Raw genomic sequence first — 21,250 nt, forward strand, 5'->3', positions numbered from 1 at the left:
AACCTCCATAATCAGAAGAGAATCAAGCATTCAGTTCATATGTAAAGTAAAACTAAAAACATGAGTTTTGGCAACAGGTTATTATGTACTTTCCAAGAAAATCTCCCAACACATGAAAGCCAGCCCTCCATCTTACCTGCAATCACCCAGGACTGATACAGAGGGTGCATTGAGAGGCGCCTGATTCGAGCCCTGGAAGGATGACAGTGACTTGAAATTGGCAACTGGAACCTCATGTCCCAACAAGCCATGGTACCACTGCTTGTACCTTAAAGAGAAAAAGCACAAAAAGATTACCATCTAATGCTCAAAGTACATCAAGCTGCATTTATACAAATGGTAAATAGTATTAGCTTTTTATGAATTTATCTGAAAAATGCCTTCGTTACTTAAAAAAAAGTTTTGTTCTCATGAAGCTGTCCCACCAGTTTCAAACAGTACCTCTTTGGTTGTTAAATAACTGAGATATAAAGTGCTTATCATAATGCTACTACTAATAATGTAAATTGAAAATGAAAAATTTATTAGTTGCTGACATTGTTATTAATTGCCAAAGGCACCCACAAAAACAGAAGCTATTGAAAAGATATAAAACGAATTTGGTAAGTCAAAATGTTCAGATTGTCTTAAATACCCAAAGATGCTTTACTGGTATTCAATGATCACTTTACCAATCCCAAAGCAGCAGCAGCTTTGTAGCTATCATCAGATTTCAATTGTTTCCATTTGCCCTTCCCTCTTAAACATTCTATAGACAGGTATGTTACATCTTTCTGTCCCTGTGCAGTTTATTCACACAAAAGGCAAAAAAAATGCATTCCATATAAACTATACAAAAAGTAATAAAGCAAAGGGCACACACTTAACAGTGTAACAAATGCAAGTTAGGGAATCTAGAAAACCTAAATTCAAGCACAGAAGATAATTCCTCTGAATAAGCATGCCAACTAAAAAAGAATAAGATGTGGTAGTTTCTCAAGCGGCAGGTTCAAAACACCATGAGGGAAAAACGCGAAACTTAAAGAAAGGGGCAGATGGGAAAAGGGTAAATGTTGATCAAAGAGTACAAAGTTTCAGTTAGGAGGAATTAGCTTTAGTGATCTACTGCACAGAATGGTGATTATAATACAGTGTATATTTCAAAGTTGCCAACAGAGCAAATTTTAAATGTTTTCACAGCAAATAAGTATGTAAGGCGATAGATTTGTTAGTTTGATTTAATCATCCCACAATTAATACATGGATCAAAACATCACACACTGTACCCCATAAATATATACAATTGTTTGTCAATTAAAAAAGAAATTTTACAAAAGCAGCAATCCCATTCTTGAGTATATATATGCCTGAGATTAATGGAAATATATGTCCTTACAAACTTATTTGCAAATATTTACAGCAGGTTGACTCCGAAAAGCCAAACACTAGAAACAACTCAGCTATCCATCAACTGAGGGATAGAGGGATACACAAATTGTTATCTATAAAATGGAATATCATGCAACAATACATTTTTTAAAATCCTGCTTAAGCAAGCTGGATCACTTGGTTCATCTTTAGCCTTTGAAGACAAGGCAAACAATAAAGTAAGAAACCATTGCTTAGCTCTTCTCTCAACACCAGGCACTGTGACAGATCCTTTTACTTCATTAAATCCTCAAAGCTGCCCTTGAAAGGATTAGCCCCATTTGAAGACGAAGATAGCTGAACCTCAGAGGAGTTAAATAACCTGCCTAAAGCTATTGGAATTTAAACCATGCCTGCCCAAACTCAGATGCTGTTTTCCTTAAGTCAAGTCTGCTGCTTCACTGGCAGAGTAAGAGAATGCCAGCAAATCTGATCACTTAATGATTATAAAGTAAGGAGCCTCATTTAAGAACAAGGAAAATGAGGAAACTGTTTTATGCCTTAGGATACTGATTTCACCCTTTCAAACCAGTTTTTTAATGAAAAAAAATAAAACTGCAAGTTATTTTAACATGACTATGAAAAAAAAGAGAGACGGGAAAAATTACCAATGAACAAAGAGGAAAAAACTGATTTCCCAAGACAGCAATTGCAGGCATTAGTGGCATTCAAAACCCAGCCAATGACTTGAAAGTTAGCTTACCAATGCAGAGCCAGCATTGGTGGATGTCCACAGCAAAGGAAGTGATGAGGCCTGACTTTAAATCGTGCTTTAAAGTCCACGCATTGCTTGAAGACCTAAGGTCCCAGCCAACCAGAGAGCCATTCACAGTGGCATAGGCAAGAACAGACTGTGCCCCAGAGTTGAAGTGATGCATATCCACAACACAACCGTCCTCCTTCTGATCTAGAATTCTAGAGAAATACACAAAGCAGACGTTTCCAGTCACTGAAAACATAGCACTAGTCTCCCTTTAAGATGATTTTATATCCTATCCATAGTCAAGAAACAAGCGCTATGTGACTCTATCAAGAAAACGAAAGCCGACACATTAAAAAAATTCCAGATGTAGAGAAGAATTGCAAAAATAGTAGAGTTCCTGTATATCCTTCACTCAAGCTTCCCCTTAGGTAAACAACTTATATAACCATAGAACATTTATCAAAACTAGGAAATTAACCTTGGTATAATACTAGTAATTAGAGTACAGAATGTATTCTGATTTTATCAGTTTTCCCAATAGTGTCCTTTTACTATTCCAGGATCCAATCCAGGATAATACAGGGCAATATTAAATTTCCAATCTGTGACAGTTCCTCAGTCTTTCATGACCTTGATATTTTTGAAGACTACTGGTTATTTTAGAGAATGTTCCTCAATTTGGGTTTGTTTGACGTTTTCTCATTATTATCCTGAAATTATGCCTTATTGGGAAAGATACCACAGAAGTGATGTGCCCTTCTCAGTGCATCATTTGAGGGAGGACCGGATGTTAGCATGTACAGGTTAATTATCACTTAGCCAAAATGCTCACAACCACAACTCTTTCAGATTTTGGGGTTTTTTTTCTTTTTTTAGCATGAAATATTTGCATATACATAATGAGGTATCTTGGGAATGGGACCCAAGTCTAAACATGAAATTCATTTGTTTCATATATACCTTATACACCTAGCCTGATGGTAATTTTGTACAAAATACTTTTGTGCATGAGACAAAGTTTTAACTGCAACCTGTCCCATGAAGTCAGGTGTGGAATTTTTCACTTGTGACATCATATTAGCATTCAAAAACTTACAGTTTTTGGAGCATTTTGGATTTTCAGATTAGAAATGTTTAACCTGAATCACTTATGATGTTAACTTGAATCATGTGAATTAAGCTGGTGTCTGCTAGGATTCTCCATTGTAAACATTTTTTCCCTTTATAATTACTCAATATTTGGCAAAAATACTTTGAGACAATGCAAAAATTCTGTTTCTGCTTTAACTTTGGCCCACTAATTTTAACATCCATTTGAGGGAGCATGCCTGTGGTGAGCTAATGGTGATTTTTTGTTTCCCTCAGTCCTTCTACATTAGTTGCCTGGGATTCTTCTGTAAGTTGTCACTTCTTCCCCATAAACTTATTTATTCACTTATTTATATCACTATGGATTCATAGATACTTATTTTATTCTTTGAGTTACAATCTAATACTACAATTATTTATTTTGTTGCCCAAGTTGTTCCAACTTTGCCCACTGGAAGCTCTTTCATGTTAGCTCTTGTGCCCTTTCAATGTACTTTTTTAATACTTCCTAATTTTTTGACACCACAAGATGCTCCAGGCTTGTTTTATTTTCCCCACACACCTGGAATCAACCAGTTCTAGAAGTACTAGTTCCTTTTATTGAAGAATGGTATTTAGAAACAAAAATCTAAGCCCTATGTGTTCATTGCTATGGCAGTGTGCCTGCTTCTAGTTCCTCTCAATGGCCAGAGCTAAAAGATATATTATGTATACTACTTCAGGCATGTGGACACATCTATATTTCTGTATCTGTTCGTGTGTTTGTATACATGTATATATTTATGCCTATGCATACACAAATATCATGAGTCCATACTGATAATCTCCAACTCCTATCTAGCACCAGAGTTCATTCATCTGTAATACCTTTCTCTAACAGTGACAAACCTGGCTCTCATAACAATACATTTACTTATTTGTTCAACCCAAGTATACAAACGAAGGGTAAAGTTTCAGAATTGTTAAACCTGAAACTGTTAAAATGAAATTGTTAACCCTGTGAAAAACAACCAACTAGAATACAATGTTTGAGTTGAGTTCCTTTTGTCATTAGCCTCCCAGTGTCAAATTTAAAAACTGTTTTCCAAAGTTACTCCTTTATTCGCCATGCCCTTCAATGTGATTATGTGATTCACTTGTAAAACAGATTAATTTGTCACAGACTGCATTCCATCTTTCCCCTTACATCCTGGTTAACTTTTTAAATTTTACATACATTTAAATTCACTTTTTGTGGTATACAGTTAAGTGGGTTAATTAGCAAAATGCATTTAAGATTCATCAATGTTGTTGCATGAGTCAATAATTCATTCCTTTATAATGCAGATTATTATTCTACTGTATAAGTGTACTAGTTTTTTTCAAGCTGAGGCATTTTTAAAACTAAAATGAACATCATAAAACATTGGCCAGTCTCCTTTATTCATACATATCATGCATTCATACAGGCAGTTTTAGTTTTATCTTTTAGATCAGAGGTCAGCAAACATCATCTGTAAGGAGTCAGATTGTAAATATTTTAGGCTTTATGAATCCCATACATTCCTGTTGAATATTATTTTTATTTTTGCAACCCTTTAAAAATGCAAACATCATTCTTATTTTACGGACCATACTGCAAGCTGTAGTCTGCTAACCCTTGGATAAACACTTGTACTTACAAATATTCTAATTTTGACCATATTTTCCCATTGAGGAGTGATGAAAAAATCCAACTGCCAAGTAAAATGTAAAATGGTTCCTTCCACAAATTCTAATTAGTAAGAGCTATCTATGACAACAGTTGATATAACCAAAACAATCAAAAACTTATGACCTTATGGCAAAGTTTCTTTGAAGCACATACTGTGAGGCAGAGTAAAAGCTAAACACCCTGCCAGTCTCCTTATCTAGGTAGTTAGGTAGTTATCTAGTGTTTGCTTTAAGACAGTAACATTTACAGTGAAAAGTGCCGTTGGCTGAGAGACAACCGTGCACTGAATGTGCATGTCTGTCTGCGTGTGTGGCCTGTGGGCTCACTATGCCAAGTTATTAAATAATTTACATGAAACTCAATAGATATGTTACTATACAGACATCATCTGCTGAAACAGATTTTCTTAAAAATAGGCAGGTATTTGTTATTAAAGGCCATAAAGAATATGTCCTGGACAAAAGCTGCTTAAATCTGTTCAATGAATGTGTGGAAAATCTTTTTAAATGCAAAAGCAAAACAAAACAAAACAAAACAAAAGCCCAGGTGATGCAACAAATATCCCTTTCTGCCTTAAGCTACCTACTGGCCATGGCTTATTTTGCTTTCTTCTGTGGGGTCCACCACCTCCACCTGGCCCTTCTTAACCACCTTCCTTCACCTGGCTAACTCACACCTGGTCTTGCCTGTTGTCTTCCCTTTCAAGCTGGCTCGTTATCCATGTAAAAATTACCACATTGCACTGAAATTGTCTGTTCACTTGTCTATTTCTCCCACTAGACTGTAAATTCTTAAAGCATAACATACCTTGTCTTTGAAATCTTCAGTGTGTAACACACATTGGTCAAAAATTGTCCTGCTTTGTCTTTAAATATCTTACCTTGTATGCATTTAATCTGCAAGCAACCACAATTTATAAAAAATGAAGAAAATTCTTAAATAAAACCACTAGTATTTTGTTTTAAAATGATAAGCAAATCATCTGTCTAAATGCTCTTCTCCATGTCCCCATCAACTTCAGAGATTTTAATGCCAAGCAACGGAATGCTGACATTTGAGTTTCCTTAATGAAGAACACTCACATTCTCAAAATCAGGCAGAGTTGTGTTTTTAGTAGCTGAGACAGAAGATATAACTGGTAATTTTAGGTTATTCAGACAAATTCTAGACTGGGATGAGCTGCAAGTTCAAAGCTGCCCCTTTCACCTCTTGACAAGTTTGCAGAAGATACATAGATACCGTCTTCTGAGACTAACCACATTTGACAGTTTTGAGCTGGAAGCACATTTTTAAAATTTTATTTATTTTATTTTATGGGCTTAAAAAAAGAAGTGCAATGTAAGAGGCCCTCAACTGATCCCAACTACATTGCAGGGTAGAAAGGAGACTTAAGGTACTGTAGTGCACTAAATACAATGTTTAAAAAAGACAAAAGATAAGATACCTGCTTTGTAGAGGATGGATTTTAGGAGACTTGGGCAGCTTAGAAGCCTCAATTCCAAGAAGCTGGACAGCACCATTATCAGATGCTATGGCTAAATAGTGGGAGCCTTGGCAGAATGTGAGCGTCTTGACTCGTCCTCCAACTCGGCTGTATGTAAGAATAGATCTGAATGAAAGAAAAATAAAATTCATTTATGAAACAATGTCACTGCTAATGTTAAATATCCACATGGCCATTAGCAAGCAAAATTATTACTTTGAGGTCCATTTAATCTCCCTGATCTCAGGACAAAAACAAAAATTTCCTCTCAAAAGAACTGTTACAAAAATCGCCTTTTCTTCCAATATTTTCAAATGGCCATCTGCACACACTTCTCTCTCCTATCATAGACTATCCCTCCTTCTCCTCTCTTTTTTTTTTTTTTTTTTTTTGAGACAGGGTCTCACTCTGTTGCCCAGGCTGGAGTATAGTGGCCAGTGGTGCGATCACAGCTTACTGCAGCCTCGACCTCCTGGGCTCAAATGATCCTCCCACCTCAGCTACCCTGGCAGCTGCGACTACAGGCGTGCATCACCATGCCTGGCTAATTTTTTGTAGAGATGGGGTTTCGCCATGTTACCCAGGCTAGTTTTGAACTCTTTTCTAATGAGAACTCCCATACCTGTGGTCCTGATCCTATCTCCTTCAAGTCTTGGAATATCTTAAACCCTCACTCTTACGCCCTTCAGTTATTCTATCACACAGCTTGGCACAGAAGGAAAAGTATTGGCTTTGGAATCAAGGACTTCCACTACCAACTACTTATATGATGTTGGTCAAACTACTTAACCAGTTGTATGCCTCAGTTTACTCATCTACAAAACAAGTACTGACCTATTTCCCTAACTGGACCATAGGGAAAATCAGGTAATATGTAAACCATAAAACATTCATAAATGCAAAATTATAATATTCAGTCCCTCCCACACATATGCTGACCTCTCAAGCTGTGTTTTCTACTCTTTCAATTCACTGCCAAACTTCTTGAATATATCATCTACACAGGGGACCTCCATTATCACAAACTCCCTCCTCCATTACCCTCCACACAGACTGCAACTCTACGCTTCTAAGGGGCCATACCTCTAAAAGGTCAAAAGCCCCTAAACACCGAACACATTCATCTATCTTGTGTAATTTATTTCACTTTATTATAAAAGTTAATGCATATTAAGTGTACTAAATACAGAAATGTAAAAACATTTATAATAATAGCACCCAGAAACACTTAACATTTTGTTACATATCCTTCAAAAGGTTTTCTATACATATTACAATACATTCACACTTGTTTTTTAAAAAAAAATCTGTAATATTTCATATATTTTATCAATATCTCTCTCTAGTTGTTTTTTTTTTTTTTTTCTGAGACAGAGTCTCACTCTGTTACCCAGGCTGGAGTACAGTGGTGTGATCTGGGCTCACTGCAAGCTCTGCCTCCCAGGTTCAGGCCATTCTCCTGACTCAGCCTCCTGAATAGCTGGGACTACAGGCACCCACCACCACACCCAGCTAATTTTTTTGTATTTTTAGTAGAGGCGGGGTTTCACCATGTTAGCCAGGATGGTCTCGATCTCCCAACCTAGTGATCCGCCTGCCTCAGCCTCCCAAAGTGCTGGGATTACAGATGTGAGCCACCGCACCTGGCCTAGTTGTTTTTCTTAATAACAGCTTTGCTGAAATGATTTTCAAATACCATAAAGTAGATTTTAAAGTGCACAATTCAATGATTTTTAGTATATTAACAGAATTCTGCAAAGATCACCAGTAATTCCAGACCATTTTCATTAATTATAAGAAATTAAAAAATAAGCTGTCCTCATACCCATTAGCATTCACTCCTTATTTACTCCTCTCCCTAGCCTTTGGCAACAACTAATCAACTTTATTTTCTATGAATTTCCCTGTTCTGGACATTTCATATAAATACAATGATACATTGTGTGGTCTTTTATTATCAAGCTTCTTTCACATAACATAACGTCAAAGTTTATGGTATGGTATGTAATACCTCATTCATTTCTAGGCTTAATATTATTCCATTGTACAGCTACATCACATTTTGCTTATCCATTCATCTGCTGATAAACATGTGAGTCATTTCTACCTTTTGGCCATTATGAATAACGCTGCTATAAACATTTGTGTATAAGTCTTTGTGTGGACAAATGTCTCAAACATAATGCCCACAGGGACCCAATCAGTACTGTAAATGAGTAAAGACAGCCAGTGACAAGCAATGGCAGAGATGGGAGTGCCAACATGCTTGGTCTCTCACACACACTTAGGCTCTCTCTCCCCATCTCTTGTAATATTGACATATAATTCACATATCACCAAATTTACCCTTTTAAAGGGGTTTATGAAGTCACCACATTTTACAACTATCACCATTATCTAATTCCAGAACATTTTCAGCATACCCAAAAGAAACCCTGTATCCATTAGCTGTCTCTTCCCAATGCTCCCTTCCCCCAGCACCTGGCAATTACTAATCTACTTTGTGTCTCTATGGATTTATCTATCTGAATACTTAATATAAATGAAATCATACAATATGTGGCCTTTGGATCTGGCTACTTTCACTTAGCATACTGTTTTCAAGGTTTACTCACATTATAACATGTAGCAGTACTTCATTCCGTTTTATGGCTGGTTTTCAACTGTATAGATATACCACATTTTATTTATCATAATTTCAATTTTTTGGCTATTATGAATAATGCTGCTGTGAACATGTGTACAGATTTTTGTGTGAACATATGTTCTCAACTGTCTTGGGTATATAGCTAGGAATGGAATGATAGGGTCATATGGTAACTCTATGTCTACCATTTTGAAAGGCTACCAAACTGTTTTCCAAAGTTACTGCACTGTTTTTACATTCTCACCAGCAATGTATAAAGCTTTCAATTTCTCCACATCCTAACACTGGTTACTGCCTTTTTTACTATAGCCATTGTAGTGGGTGTGAAGTAGTATCTCACTGTGGTTTTGATTTACATTTCTCTAGTGACTAAGGAGCATCATTTCATGTGCTCATTGGTCCTATTTGGAGAAACATCTATTCACATCATTTGCTTTTTAATTGGGTCATGTCTTTTTATTGTTGAGTTGTAAGTGTTCTTTATACATTTTAAATAATAGATCTTTATCAGATATGATATATAAGTTATTTCTCCCATTCTGTGGATTGTCTTTTCACTTTCTTGATAGAGTCCTTTGAAGCACAAAGGTTTATAACATTGATGAAGTCCCATTTGTCTATTTTTTCCTTTGTTACTTGTGTTTTTCATGTAATTTCTCAGAAATCCTTGCCTAATCCATGGTCATGAAGATTTACATGCCTATGTTTTCTTCTAAGTTTTATGGTTTTAGTTCTTACATTTAGTCTATGATCCATTTTGAATAAGTCTACTGAAATTCATCTTTTTGCATGTGGAAACCCTGTAATCCCAGCACTGCTTGTTCTAAAGGCCATTCTTTTCCCCATTGAATTATCCTGACACCTCTGTCAAAAAAAAAATGACCATAAATGTACTTCTGCATGTCAGTTCTATTCCATGAATATATGACACAGACATAGACATAGACATGATCTATATGTCCATCCTTATGCCCATACTACACTGTCTTAATTTACTGTAGCTTTGTAGCAAGTTTTGAAATACAGAAGTGTGAGTCCTTCAATCTGGTTCTTTTCTTTCAATATTGTTTTGGTTATTCTGAGTCTCTTGTAATTCTTTATGGATTTTAGGATCAGATCATCGATTTCAGGGGAAAAAAAAGGCAGCTAGAAATTCCACAGAGATGGCATCGCATCTGTACATTAAGAGGTCTGCCATCTTAATGATATTAAGTATTCCATTGCATGAACATGGGGTTTCTTTCTATTCATTTGAGTCTTCTTTAATTTTTTTCAATGATCTTTAGTATTTTTCAGTATACAAATCTTATACTTTCTTGTGTAAAATTTATTCCCAAGTATTTTGTTCATTTTGATACTACTGTAAATGGATGGTTTCTTAAATTCATGTTTGGACTATTCATTGCTACCATATAGAAATGCAAGTGATTTTTATATATTCATCTTGTATTCTGCAACTTTGTTGTTCTAGTAAGTTTTTAAAACAATTATTGTTTAATTATTGCTAATTCTCCATATACATGATCATGCTGGCTACTAACAGAAAGTTTTACTTTCTCCTTTCCAATTTGCATGCCTTCAATTTCTTTTTCTTACCCAAATGTCCTGGCTAGAACCTCCAGTACAGTATTCAAATAAGTGGCAAAAGTGGACATTCTTGTCTAACTCTTCATCTTAGGGGGAAAGCTTTCAGTCTTTTAACATTAAGTACAATGTTAGCTGTAGGGTTTTTTGTTGTAGATGGCCTTTATTCATTCTTTTCTATTACTAATTGGTTTGTTGAGTTGGTTATAATCATAAAATGATACTGGACTTTGTCAAATACTTTCTGAGAGTTTGTTGAGATGACCATTTGGTCTTTACCCTTTATTCTATTAATATGGTACATTCATTAATTGATTTTCATATGTTGAACCAACCTTATATTCCTGAGATAAATTGTACTTGGTCATGATATTATTTTTTACATGTTGGATTCAGTTTACTATTATTTTGTGGTAGATTTTTACACCTATATTAATTATGGGTATTGGTCTATAGCTTCCTTGTGAACTGTTTATCTGGCTGCAGTATCAGATTGACATCTGCTTCAAAGGATGAGTTAAGAAGTGTTCCCTCATTTATGTTTTGGAAGAGTTTTTGAAGAATGGACGTTACATTAGTCCCTTCTTATCCACAGTTTCACTTTTCCTGGTTTCAGTTACCTGTGGTCAACCGCAGTCAGAAAATATTAAATGGAAATTCCAGAATAAACAATTCATGTTTTGAATTGTGCACCATTCTGAGTAGTGTGATAAAATCTCACACTATCCTGTTCCCTCCTGCCCAAGACTTTAATCATTCCTTTATCCAGCTGAATACATTACCTGCTAGTTGATCAGTCAGTCACTTAGTAGCTGTCCCAGTTATTAGACTGATAATCACAAGAAGGGTGAGTACAGAACAGTAAGACATTTTGAGAGACAGAGACTCTATTCACATAACTTTTATTAAAATATATTGTTGTAATTGTTCTATTAGTGTTGTTGATCTCTTACTGTGCCTAATTTATAAATTAAACTTTATCACAGATATGTACACATAACAAAAACCACAGTATACATAAGGTTTGGTACTATCTGAGGTTTGGGACATCCACTAGGGGTCTTGAATTGTCTCTTCCACACATAAGGGAGAACTACTGTAATTCTTTAAACCTTTGGTAGAATACACCATAAAGCTATCTCAGCCGGGGCTTTGTGGGAGGTTTTTTGATTACTAATTTCTTATTATAGGTCTATTCAGATTTTATATTTCTTCTTTAGTCATTTTCAGCAGCTTGTGTCTTTCTAGGATTTCATCCATTTCACCTAGGTTATCCAATTTGTTGGCATACAATTGTTCATGGTATTCCCTTCATAGTACTCTTTTTTTATTTCTGTCAAGTTAGTAGTAATGTGCCCCCTTCAATTCCTGTTTTTAGTAACTTGAGTCCTCTCTTTTTATTGATCCCTATAGTAAAGATGTGTCAATTTTGTTATCTTTACAACCAACCAATTTCTACTTTTGCTGGTTTTTGTTTTTCTATTCTATTTCATTTATTTCCTCTTTAGTCTTTATCATTCCTTTCTACTTGCTTTAAGTTTGCTATTTTTCTAGTTTCTTAAGGTTAGGGTTAAATTACTAATTTGGGATCTTTCTTCTTTTTTAATATAAATGTTTACAGTGATAAATTTCCCTTTTAGTACTCCTCTAGATGCATTATCCAAGTTTTAGTATGCTGTTCCCATTTTTATTCATCTCAAAGTATTTTCTAATTTCCCTTTGAAATGCTGGGTATTTAGCCATATGTTGTTTAATCTCCATGTATTTCAGAATTTCCCAACTTCCTTTCCGTTACTGATACTAGTTTCATTCCAATTTGGTTAACAAACATATTTCATATGTTTTCAATCCTTTTAAATTTATTGAGGTTTGTTTTGTGACCTAATATATGGTTAAATATAGAAAAGATTACATGTACACTTAAGGAAGATTTATATTCTGCTGTTCCTGAGTGGAGTATTCTACTGATACTTGTTAAATCTGGTTGGTTTGTAGTGTTGCTCACATTTTCTATTTCTTTGCTGATCTTATGCTTAGTTGTTCTATCCATCTTGAAAATAAGCTATTAAAGGCTCCCACTATTATAACTGAATTATCTATTTTTCCCTTCAATTCTATCGGTTTTTGCTTAGTGTGTTTTTGGGGCTCTGCTGTTAAGTATGTTTGTAATTGTTATGTCTTCCTGATGAACTGATCCTTTTACCATTATAAAATCTCCTTGGTTGTCTCTAGGAGTAATTTTTGCCTTAAAGTTTATGTTCTATCTGACATTGGCCACTCCAGCTTTTTTTTTTTTTTTTTTTTTGAGATGGAGTCTCGCTCTCTCACCCAAGCTGGAGTGCAGTGGCACAATCTCAGCTCAGTGCAACCCCCACCTCCTGGGTTCAAGCAATTCTCCTACCTCAGCCTCCCGAGTAGCTGGAACTACAGGCGCGTGCCACCACGCCTGGCAAAATTTTTTTGTATTTTTAGTAGAGTCATGGTTTTGCCATGTTGGCCAGGCTAGTCTCGGAACTCCTGATCTCAGGTGATCCACCGCCTTAGCCTCCCAAAGTGCTTGGGATTACAGGCATGAGCCACTGCACCTGGCCTAACTATTTCTTAGGTACTATTTCCATGGTTTATATTTTCAATTCTTTTACTTTCAGTCTATTTATGTCTTTAAATCTAAAGTGTGTCTATCATACATAGCATATAGTTGGATCATGTTTTTTCACCCTTTCTACCAACTCTGCCTTGTGATTACATTTATAAGCTGTGGTTGGTCTGAGAATACAATGAACATCTTAAAATAATCAAATTAATACCAATTTAATTTCAGCAATACATAAAAACTTTGCTCTAATATGTCTCTTCCCTCCTCCCTCATATGTATAACTATTGTCATACAAATTACATATCTACATGTTATAAGCCCATTGACGCAGTCTTCTAATTATCTCTTTATGCAGTCATCTTTCAAAATCAGATAGCAGGTAAAAAGAGTTACAAACAAAAATAATTTGTATTTTTATATTTACTTATGTCATCTTTACTGGTGCTCTTCATTTCTTTATATGGATTGAAGTTACTGTATCATATTCTTTCATTTCAGTATAAAGGACTCCCTTTAGTATTTCTTTTAGGGCAAATCTGCTGGCAATAAATTCCCTCTTTTTATTTATCTTGAAATGTCTTAATTTCTCCTTGGTTTCTGAAGGACAATTTTACTGCCACAGAATTATTGGTCGACAGTCTTTTCCTTTCAACACACTGACTTCTGGCCTCTATCATTTCTGACTTAAAAATCAACTGTTAATTTTATAGAACATCCCTTGTATGTGATGAGTCACTTTTCTCTCTCCGCTTTCAAAATTCTGTCTTTGTCTTCCAACAGTTTATGATGTGTCCAGGTATGGCTCCCTTGATTTTGTCCTATTTAGAGTTCATTGAATTCTTGGGTCTGCAGATTAATGTTTTCCATCAAACATGAAAAGTTCTCAGCCATTATTTCCTCAAATATTCTTTCTGTCCCCTTTTCTCTCTCCTCTCCTTCTGGAACTTTTATTATGCATGTATGAGAATGCTTGATAGTGCACCACAGGTCTCTGAGGCTCTATTCATTTTTCTTTATTCTTTTCTTCTTTGTACCTCTGACTGGATAATATCAACCATCTTCAAATTCTCTGATTTTTTGCTCTTATCAGTGGAAATCTGCTATTGAAGCTCTCCAGCAAATTTTTTCAGTTATTATACTTTTCAGTTCCAGAATTTCTATTTTATGATTTCTGTCTCTTTATTGATATTGTCTATTTGGTTAGACATTGTTCTCATACTTTCCTTTAAATATTAGACATGGTTTTAGTTCTTTACACATATTTTTAATAGCTGATTTAAAATCTATGTCTAGTAAGGTTTTTTCCTATGTATAAGCCATCCTTACTTGTTTCTTTGCCTAACTTGTAATCTTTTGTTCAAAACTGTGCATTCAAAATTAATATAATGTGTCAATTTTGGAAATAAGATTCTAAAGTGTTGCTATTTGTTTGTTTAATGACTTACCTCCACTAATTCTATAAAGTCTGTATTCTTTGTCATATGTGGCCACTGAAGTCTCTGTTCAGTTAGGTAAGTGATCACCTAATAACTGGCAGGTATTTCTTTCAATGCCGTGAACAATTAAGTGAGGGTTTTGTTTATGTTGTGGCACACCTTCAGCACTCCATCAAGCATTTTACATCTCTGCTTTAGTCTACAGTTCTTGCTTGCACAGAGTCTCAAAGCCAGCCAGACATGAGAATTTGGTCTTTTCAGTTTCTTCCTGGGTATGTGCACAACTCTACACATACATGTGGTCTGATAAGGACCCAGGAATAGATCAAAACTTTTCAAAGGCCCATATGGACATCTCATTACCCAGTTCTTCCTTTTAAGCTTTCTGTCAGCCTCCTGATGCCACCTCAAGATGACTGCTGTGTTAAATAAATGGTGCTGATTAGTTTCAACAAGTGCCCTGTGAGTAAGAGTTTTCTCAAAGAACAAGGTATGAGCCAAGTCAAATAAAGATGGGCCCTGAAAATAGAACTTTTCAGCCAGCTGTCACAGAGGTCAAATAGTGACAATTCTCTGGAGATGGGCTTTTGGGGAGCTCCAATGCCATTATGACCCCTCCACTGGCTACTAAGGGGCTAGTTTTCATAGCTACCATAGTTGTGAGGGTGTTTTCCAGACTACCAAAGAGCTGGTAAAGGGGGATGAGATTACAGTAAGTTAAGGACGACATGGCTCACTATTCTTACTGAGAGTCAGGTGTTTTTCTTGAATCCACTTTAGATTGCTGCAAGGTGTTAGCTGATTTCCAAAGTTCTCAGAAAGTTGACTTTGACAGTCTTTGCCAGTATTCTCATTGCTTTATGGAGGAACAGATTTTTGGAGGTCCTTACTCTGCCATTTCAAAATAGAAACCCCATATGCTCTTCTTAAACCTAATTTTAAAAAACACAATTATCTTTCATTGATAACTGCTGCTGAACTTTTAGTTTGCTCCTAATTTTTTGCTATTATAAAGAAAATCAATCTGAACAGTCTTGAAACTAAATCTGAGTTGATTCTTAGTTACTTCCTTAGGATATGTACATCATAAAGGCTTGTGATACCTATATTGTAAAAAAAACCTCCAGGAAAGAGGTATCAATTGCATTCCACCAGAGGACACTGTATGAGAGTGCACCAATGGCATTATGAGGTTTTCATGCTAGTAGGGTTTTTGTCTCATTGAGAGAGGCCTACATATTCTTTTCATAAGTTTTCTCTTTCATTGTAGTTTATAATATTAACTTAAATGGTTTCTTCTCTTTCCCTTTCTTGCCCCTCTCTTCCTGTTCCAAAAATTCAACTTCCTAAGATTCAGACATCAGGCTTTTGTTGCCCTTCATATTCCCTTTACTTCATAGCCACTCAAAAACGTTAACTTTCAACACTACCAGTGACTCCAAAATATGTAACCCTAACATTGACAACTTTATTTTGTACTGCTCATATTGTTTTAAGTTTTCACTGTGATAGAACTCCATTTAGATATTTTACTACCACCCCAATTTCAACAAATACCAAATGCATCCATCTCCCCTAAAATTGAGAAGCTGAATGAGCCAGAAATAAGGTAGCACAAGAAGAAAACATAGAAAATATAAGTTAGAATACTATAAACGGATAAGTTGAAAAATCTGTGCAAAAGTTTAGAAAAACAGCAATTTTTCAAGAACTAGTCCCAAAGGGACAAACTGAAAGTTTAACTCAAATAAGAAAAAAGAAAATGGCAGAGCCAAGATCTAGGTAGCATAAATCACCAATCATAATTCAGTAAGAAAATCAGGACTGGGAACTGAATGGTCTGCCAACATCACTCATGGGGGAAACTCCTCTTAGTCAGAATGTACTAGTAACATTTCCTAAGAAAACACATTAGCTTTGCTGTTCTTTCCCTGCCACCAGCTGTTCCCCACTTGGCTCTGGCAATAAGAATTGCTTCCTTCTCCCCTCACTAGTCAATAAAGGCATGTGATAAGGGCGACACACCGCATTTTCTTACCCTCTTTCCCAAGCCAAGGCCCATGGCTGGCCACAAACAAGAGAGCAGGTGTTACAGCAAAGCAAAAGAGTAACTGCATTCAGAGGAGATCCAGTCTCCTAACCATACAGACTTCCCAAATTCTATAAAGTCAGCTAAATTACCAAAATTTGGGGGATATTATCTGAAATGTGATACCAAAATACCACTGTCTAAAGCATGACACTGGGATACAGAAAGTATGACTGTAATAAAAATCACTTGAGAACTAACAAGCAGCGTTTTTGCAATTTACCATCCTAATAAAGGGGACAATGAATCCAACTGATAATAACAAAGAACCATTGGGAAAACAATTATCAGAAGAGGTACTTAAAATGCTAATTAAAATGCTAAGAATGGGCTGGATGCGGTGGCTCACACCTGTAAACTCAGCACTTTGGGAGGCTGAGGCGGGCGGATCACTTGAGGTCAGGAGTTCAAGACCAACCTGGCCAACAATGGCAAAACCCCTCTCTGCTAAAGACAAAAATTAGCCAGATGTGGTGGCACACGCCTGTAGTCCCAGCTACTTCGGAGGCTGAGGCAGGAGAATCACTTGAACCCAGGAGGTGGTGGCTGCAGTGAGCCAGGATCGTGCCACTGTACTCCAGCCTGGGCAACAGAGCAAGACTGTCTCCAAAAAAAAATAAAAAAATAAAAAAAATGCTAAGAATGGTTAGGAAAAAATCAAAAGAATGGTAGTAGCAGGGGAAGGAAAGAGCAGGGATTTAAAAGAAAGGGATAGGAGGGAACCTCCTGATATGATGGTCAAATTTTGCATCTTGAGAGGGATTCAGGATACAGTGGTATTATTTGTCAGAACTCATGGAATGGTTCATTTAAGATCTGTGTACTTCATAGCATACAAATTTTATATCAAGAAGAAAAAAGAGCTATAAATATTGAAATCCTGTTAATGATGTGCATGCTGAAGTTTTTAGAGGGCACATACTGATGTCTGTATCTTATTTTGAAATCATTAAAAAAAAAAATGAGGCCAGGTAGTAGCTCACACCTGTATCCCAGCACTTTGGGAGACTTGAGAGGGAAGGATCGCTTGAAGTCAGGAGTTCAAGACCAACCTGGGCAATGTGGCAAGACCCCATTTCTCAAGTAAAAAAAAATTTTTTTTTAATTAGCTGGGTGTGGTGGCATGCGCCTGTAGTCCTAGTTACCTGAGAGGCTGAGGAGAGAGGATTGCTTGAAACCCAGGAGTTCAAGGTTACAGTGAGCTATGATCAGGCCACTGCACTCCAGCCTGGGCAAAAAGAGACCCTGTCTCTAAGAAATAAAATAAAAATAAAAATTTTAAAGAATAGATTGATGGGAGGCAGATAAATGATTAGTTATAAAACACAGCAAATATAGTAAAATCATTACAAATCTAGGTGGCAAGTACATGGATGTTCACTGTGAAACACTTTCAACTTTGCTTGCATATTTGAAAATTTTATAGTAAAATGTTGACCAAAAAAAAATTGCTACATGGACCTAGGAGTCTTTACTTCTTTTTAAATTATGTTCTGACCAATACAACACAAAGAGAGAATGAGGAAAAATACAATAATTAAGCATGGTGTAAAAATATAGAGCTAATAGGCACAAAATCTTAGGTTGTTAAGTAAAGAGTAAATTTTTAAATTATTTTAGTTATCAAAGATATTTTGTTGTTTGATGATTTTATGGCTAATTATGGTCAATGAACTTGTAACAAGAAAAGCACCAGAGATTCTCCACATCTTTTTACATAGATGAGATTCAATTCTGATTTCTAGCAGCTTTCTTTTCAGACCAAACTAGGCAAAGAACAAATAAGAATATGGTAGAACCAATACAGAGAAAGAAAGAAACAGAAGGAGGACAAACTGCAAATCAGATAGGGACATACTTATAAAGTTGTACAAATCTAAAATATTTATCATAATCATATTTATTAAAATCACATCATGCATATTTAAAGTCTGACGGATTTGAAGTCATAAATTATATCCTTCTTGTCCGCAGGAGTGTGGCAATGGTACACTATTTGTTTTCCTTATACAGTTAGCCATTCTATAATTTTTTTACTTTTTTCATGATCATATTCCATCTAATCCATTCAGCAAATCTTGTTATATCCAGGATCTGATCATTTCCCACCACCTCATACTGCTACCAAGCCACCAGCTCTTGCCTGATTATTTAATAGTCTTCTAACTGCTTCTGCCCTGCTCCTCTTCAGTCTATTCTCAACATAACAGCCAGTGTAATTCTGTTGACAACTAACTCAGATGACATCTCTCCTCTACTCAGAACTCTTCAAAGGCTCCCCACCTCACTCAGAGTCAAAGTCAAAGTCCTTTACAACAGCCTACAAAGCCATATCTAATTGGACCCACTTACTCCTCCACCTCGCTCACTCTGCTCCAGCCACAAAGACCTTTCTGCTGTTCCTCAACCACACCAAACATGTTTCTTCCTCAGGGCCTTTGAAATGCCTGTTTCCTCTGCCTGGAATGTTTTTCCACAAGATATCCATATGGCTTTCTCTCACTTTTTTCAAGTCATTCCTCAAATGTCATTTTCCCTGTAAGGCATTCTCTGGTTAATTTATTTAAAATTCTGCCCTACCCCACCTCTACTGCATTTCTTAGCTTCCTTTCCTGCTGTATTTTTTACCACGATTTTTTTTAACCATCTAACACATTAGCTGTTTTACTTATACTTTCATTGTCTCTCACTTTCCACTAGAAGGTAAACTCCACAGAAGAAAGATTTTTGTCTATTTATCGTTGCTGTATGCCTGGTACCCGAAACAGTGGTTATTATAGAGTAAGCACTCAATAAACATTTGTTGATTTGAATTAATGAACTGATTCATTCCTGAGCATATGGTACCTGGTAGTGGTGGTCTTCCCCTCCATCTTTTGACTGTTCCAGATTTTCACTGTGCCATCATTTGAACATGTTGCAAAAAGTGAGTGTTCATCAGAGACTCTAATTCGATTCACAGCAGATTTATGCTCATGAAGATGGGCAACTAACAGCCCTTTAGGACGCCATCCTAAGGAAAAGCAAATGAGCATATCATAAACTGTAGTTTACAAATACAATGTCCCCATCATCACCCATTATAATAACCAACAACCAGCTTGAAAACAATCACAAGAACTAAAATATTTGAAAGTACCAATAGTTGCCAATAAAGAGTGGTCTACTGGACCATGACAGATATTATTTACTGAGACATCAATTTAGCAATTAAGTGTTGCTTAAATAGCTTCAGAAAGGCAGCTCCTGGGGCCCTTCTCCTATATCTGAGAAGGCACAGCAGTTACCTGAAAATGAAGGCACAGTAGTACCTGCTACATCTGAAATCCCTGACTACTGACTCAGTAGCATGGGGTAATGATTAGTCTAGAGAAACTGGGCACTAGGAGGCCCAGTTCCACTAAAGTGAGACCTTGAGCTACTTATATAAACTCTCTGACCTCTAATTTCCTAAATGTAAAATGAGGGGCATATTACTTAACCCAAAGGGAGACTATATGGACAAATGAGATACATACAAGAGTCTAATATTATCCATAGCCTACAGTAAACACACAAATGTTGGTTGATTCTCTTTTTACCTGAAATCATTTATTCTATGGTATAAACACATTAGTATAAATGGTATTATAAATTATAGCCTCAGAATGTTCATGGACTTTCCAATACTTTGACATCTATAACCTATGTTTTCTTATGTATATTCTTTTTTTCTGAGTACGATTAATTTCCTCTAATAAATTATACATTCCCTAGGGACAGAAACCATGTCTTATCCATTCATGATTCATTCACAGCACCTAACATAGGTACCTGCACATAACTGTCTTCAATGTTTGATAGCTTCTTTTGTATTAAGTATAACAGTTCATTATATTTAATACCATAAGATTTTAAAATAAAACAGAAAACTATGCTAAAGAGCATACTGTACTGAGAATCACCACTGTGGCGACCTCAGTGATGATAATGTCATTTTAGAAATGATTTATTTTCACCAAGAAACAAAAATGAAACTGATACCACTGCCAAACCGAGCTTACTCTAAAACAAAAAACAAAACGTTTCCCCTTAGATCTCTGGCTCGCATGTGTGGGAACAGTAGCTAAATGTGATTTTTAAGAATATGCTGGATTTGAAAGTGATCAAAAACACTTTGTCATGAAGTCTAATAATCTACAGGGCTAGGCTGCGCATTTCCCTCTGCAGAAAAGCAATTTCACACAGCTACTTGAGTGCAGAAAGAAAAAAAATCAAGAGTCCAACAGTCATTGCACATTTCTTGAACTACAAAATTTGACATCTTTTCTGTGATTTATTAAATAAAATGTGTTATTCTACTAAGTATAATATGCCACTTACAAAGACAGATTCTATCATAAAATACAGCAGTTTATGCTCAACTTTTCACTGTTTTTAAAGTTGCGCTGGTATATCACAAAAACAGTTTAAACATTAAACAATTCCAAAATATTTATTTTGATGAGAAAATTTATGCAACTAACGATGCTACTTGCCACTTA

General features: G+C 35.9%; 1 protein-coding gene across 4 annotated transcripts in view; it reads right to left on the reverse strand.

The window, feature by feature from the left end:
* Window positions 1-21,250, reverse strand: part of PIK3R4 (phosphoinositide-3-kinase regulatory subunit 4) — a 96,331-nt gene that overhangs the window by 29,281 nt on the left and 45,800 nt on the right. For all 4 annotated transcript variants that reach the window (XR_010139098.1, XM_063721574.1, XM_054550318.2 and 1 more), the window contains 4 exon segments: window positions 19,575-19,740; window positions 6,337-6,501; window positions 2,111-2,322; window positions 137-268 (listed from right to left, as the gene is read on the reverse strand). Coding sequence is in view for 3 of the 4 variants with exons in the window: in XM_063721574.1 (XP_063577644.1) it covers window positions 137-268; window positions 2,111-2,322; window positions 6,337-6,501; window positions 19,575-19,740 (675 nt within the window). In the remaining variant the exon portion in view is untranslated.

Source organism: Pongo abelii, chromosome 2 (genome assembly GCF_028885655.2).
Source record: "Pongo abelii isolate AG06213 chromosome 2, NHGRI_mPonAbe1-v2.0_pri, whole genome shotgun sequence".
Lineage (NCBI taxonomy): Eukaryota > Metazoa > Chordata > Mammalia > Primates > Hominidae > Pongo > Pongo abelii.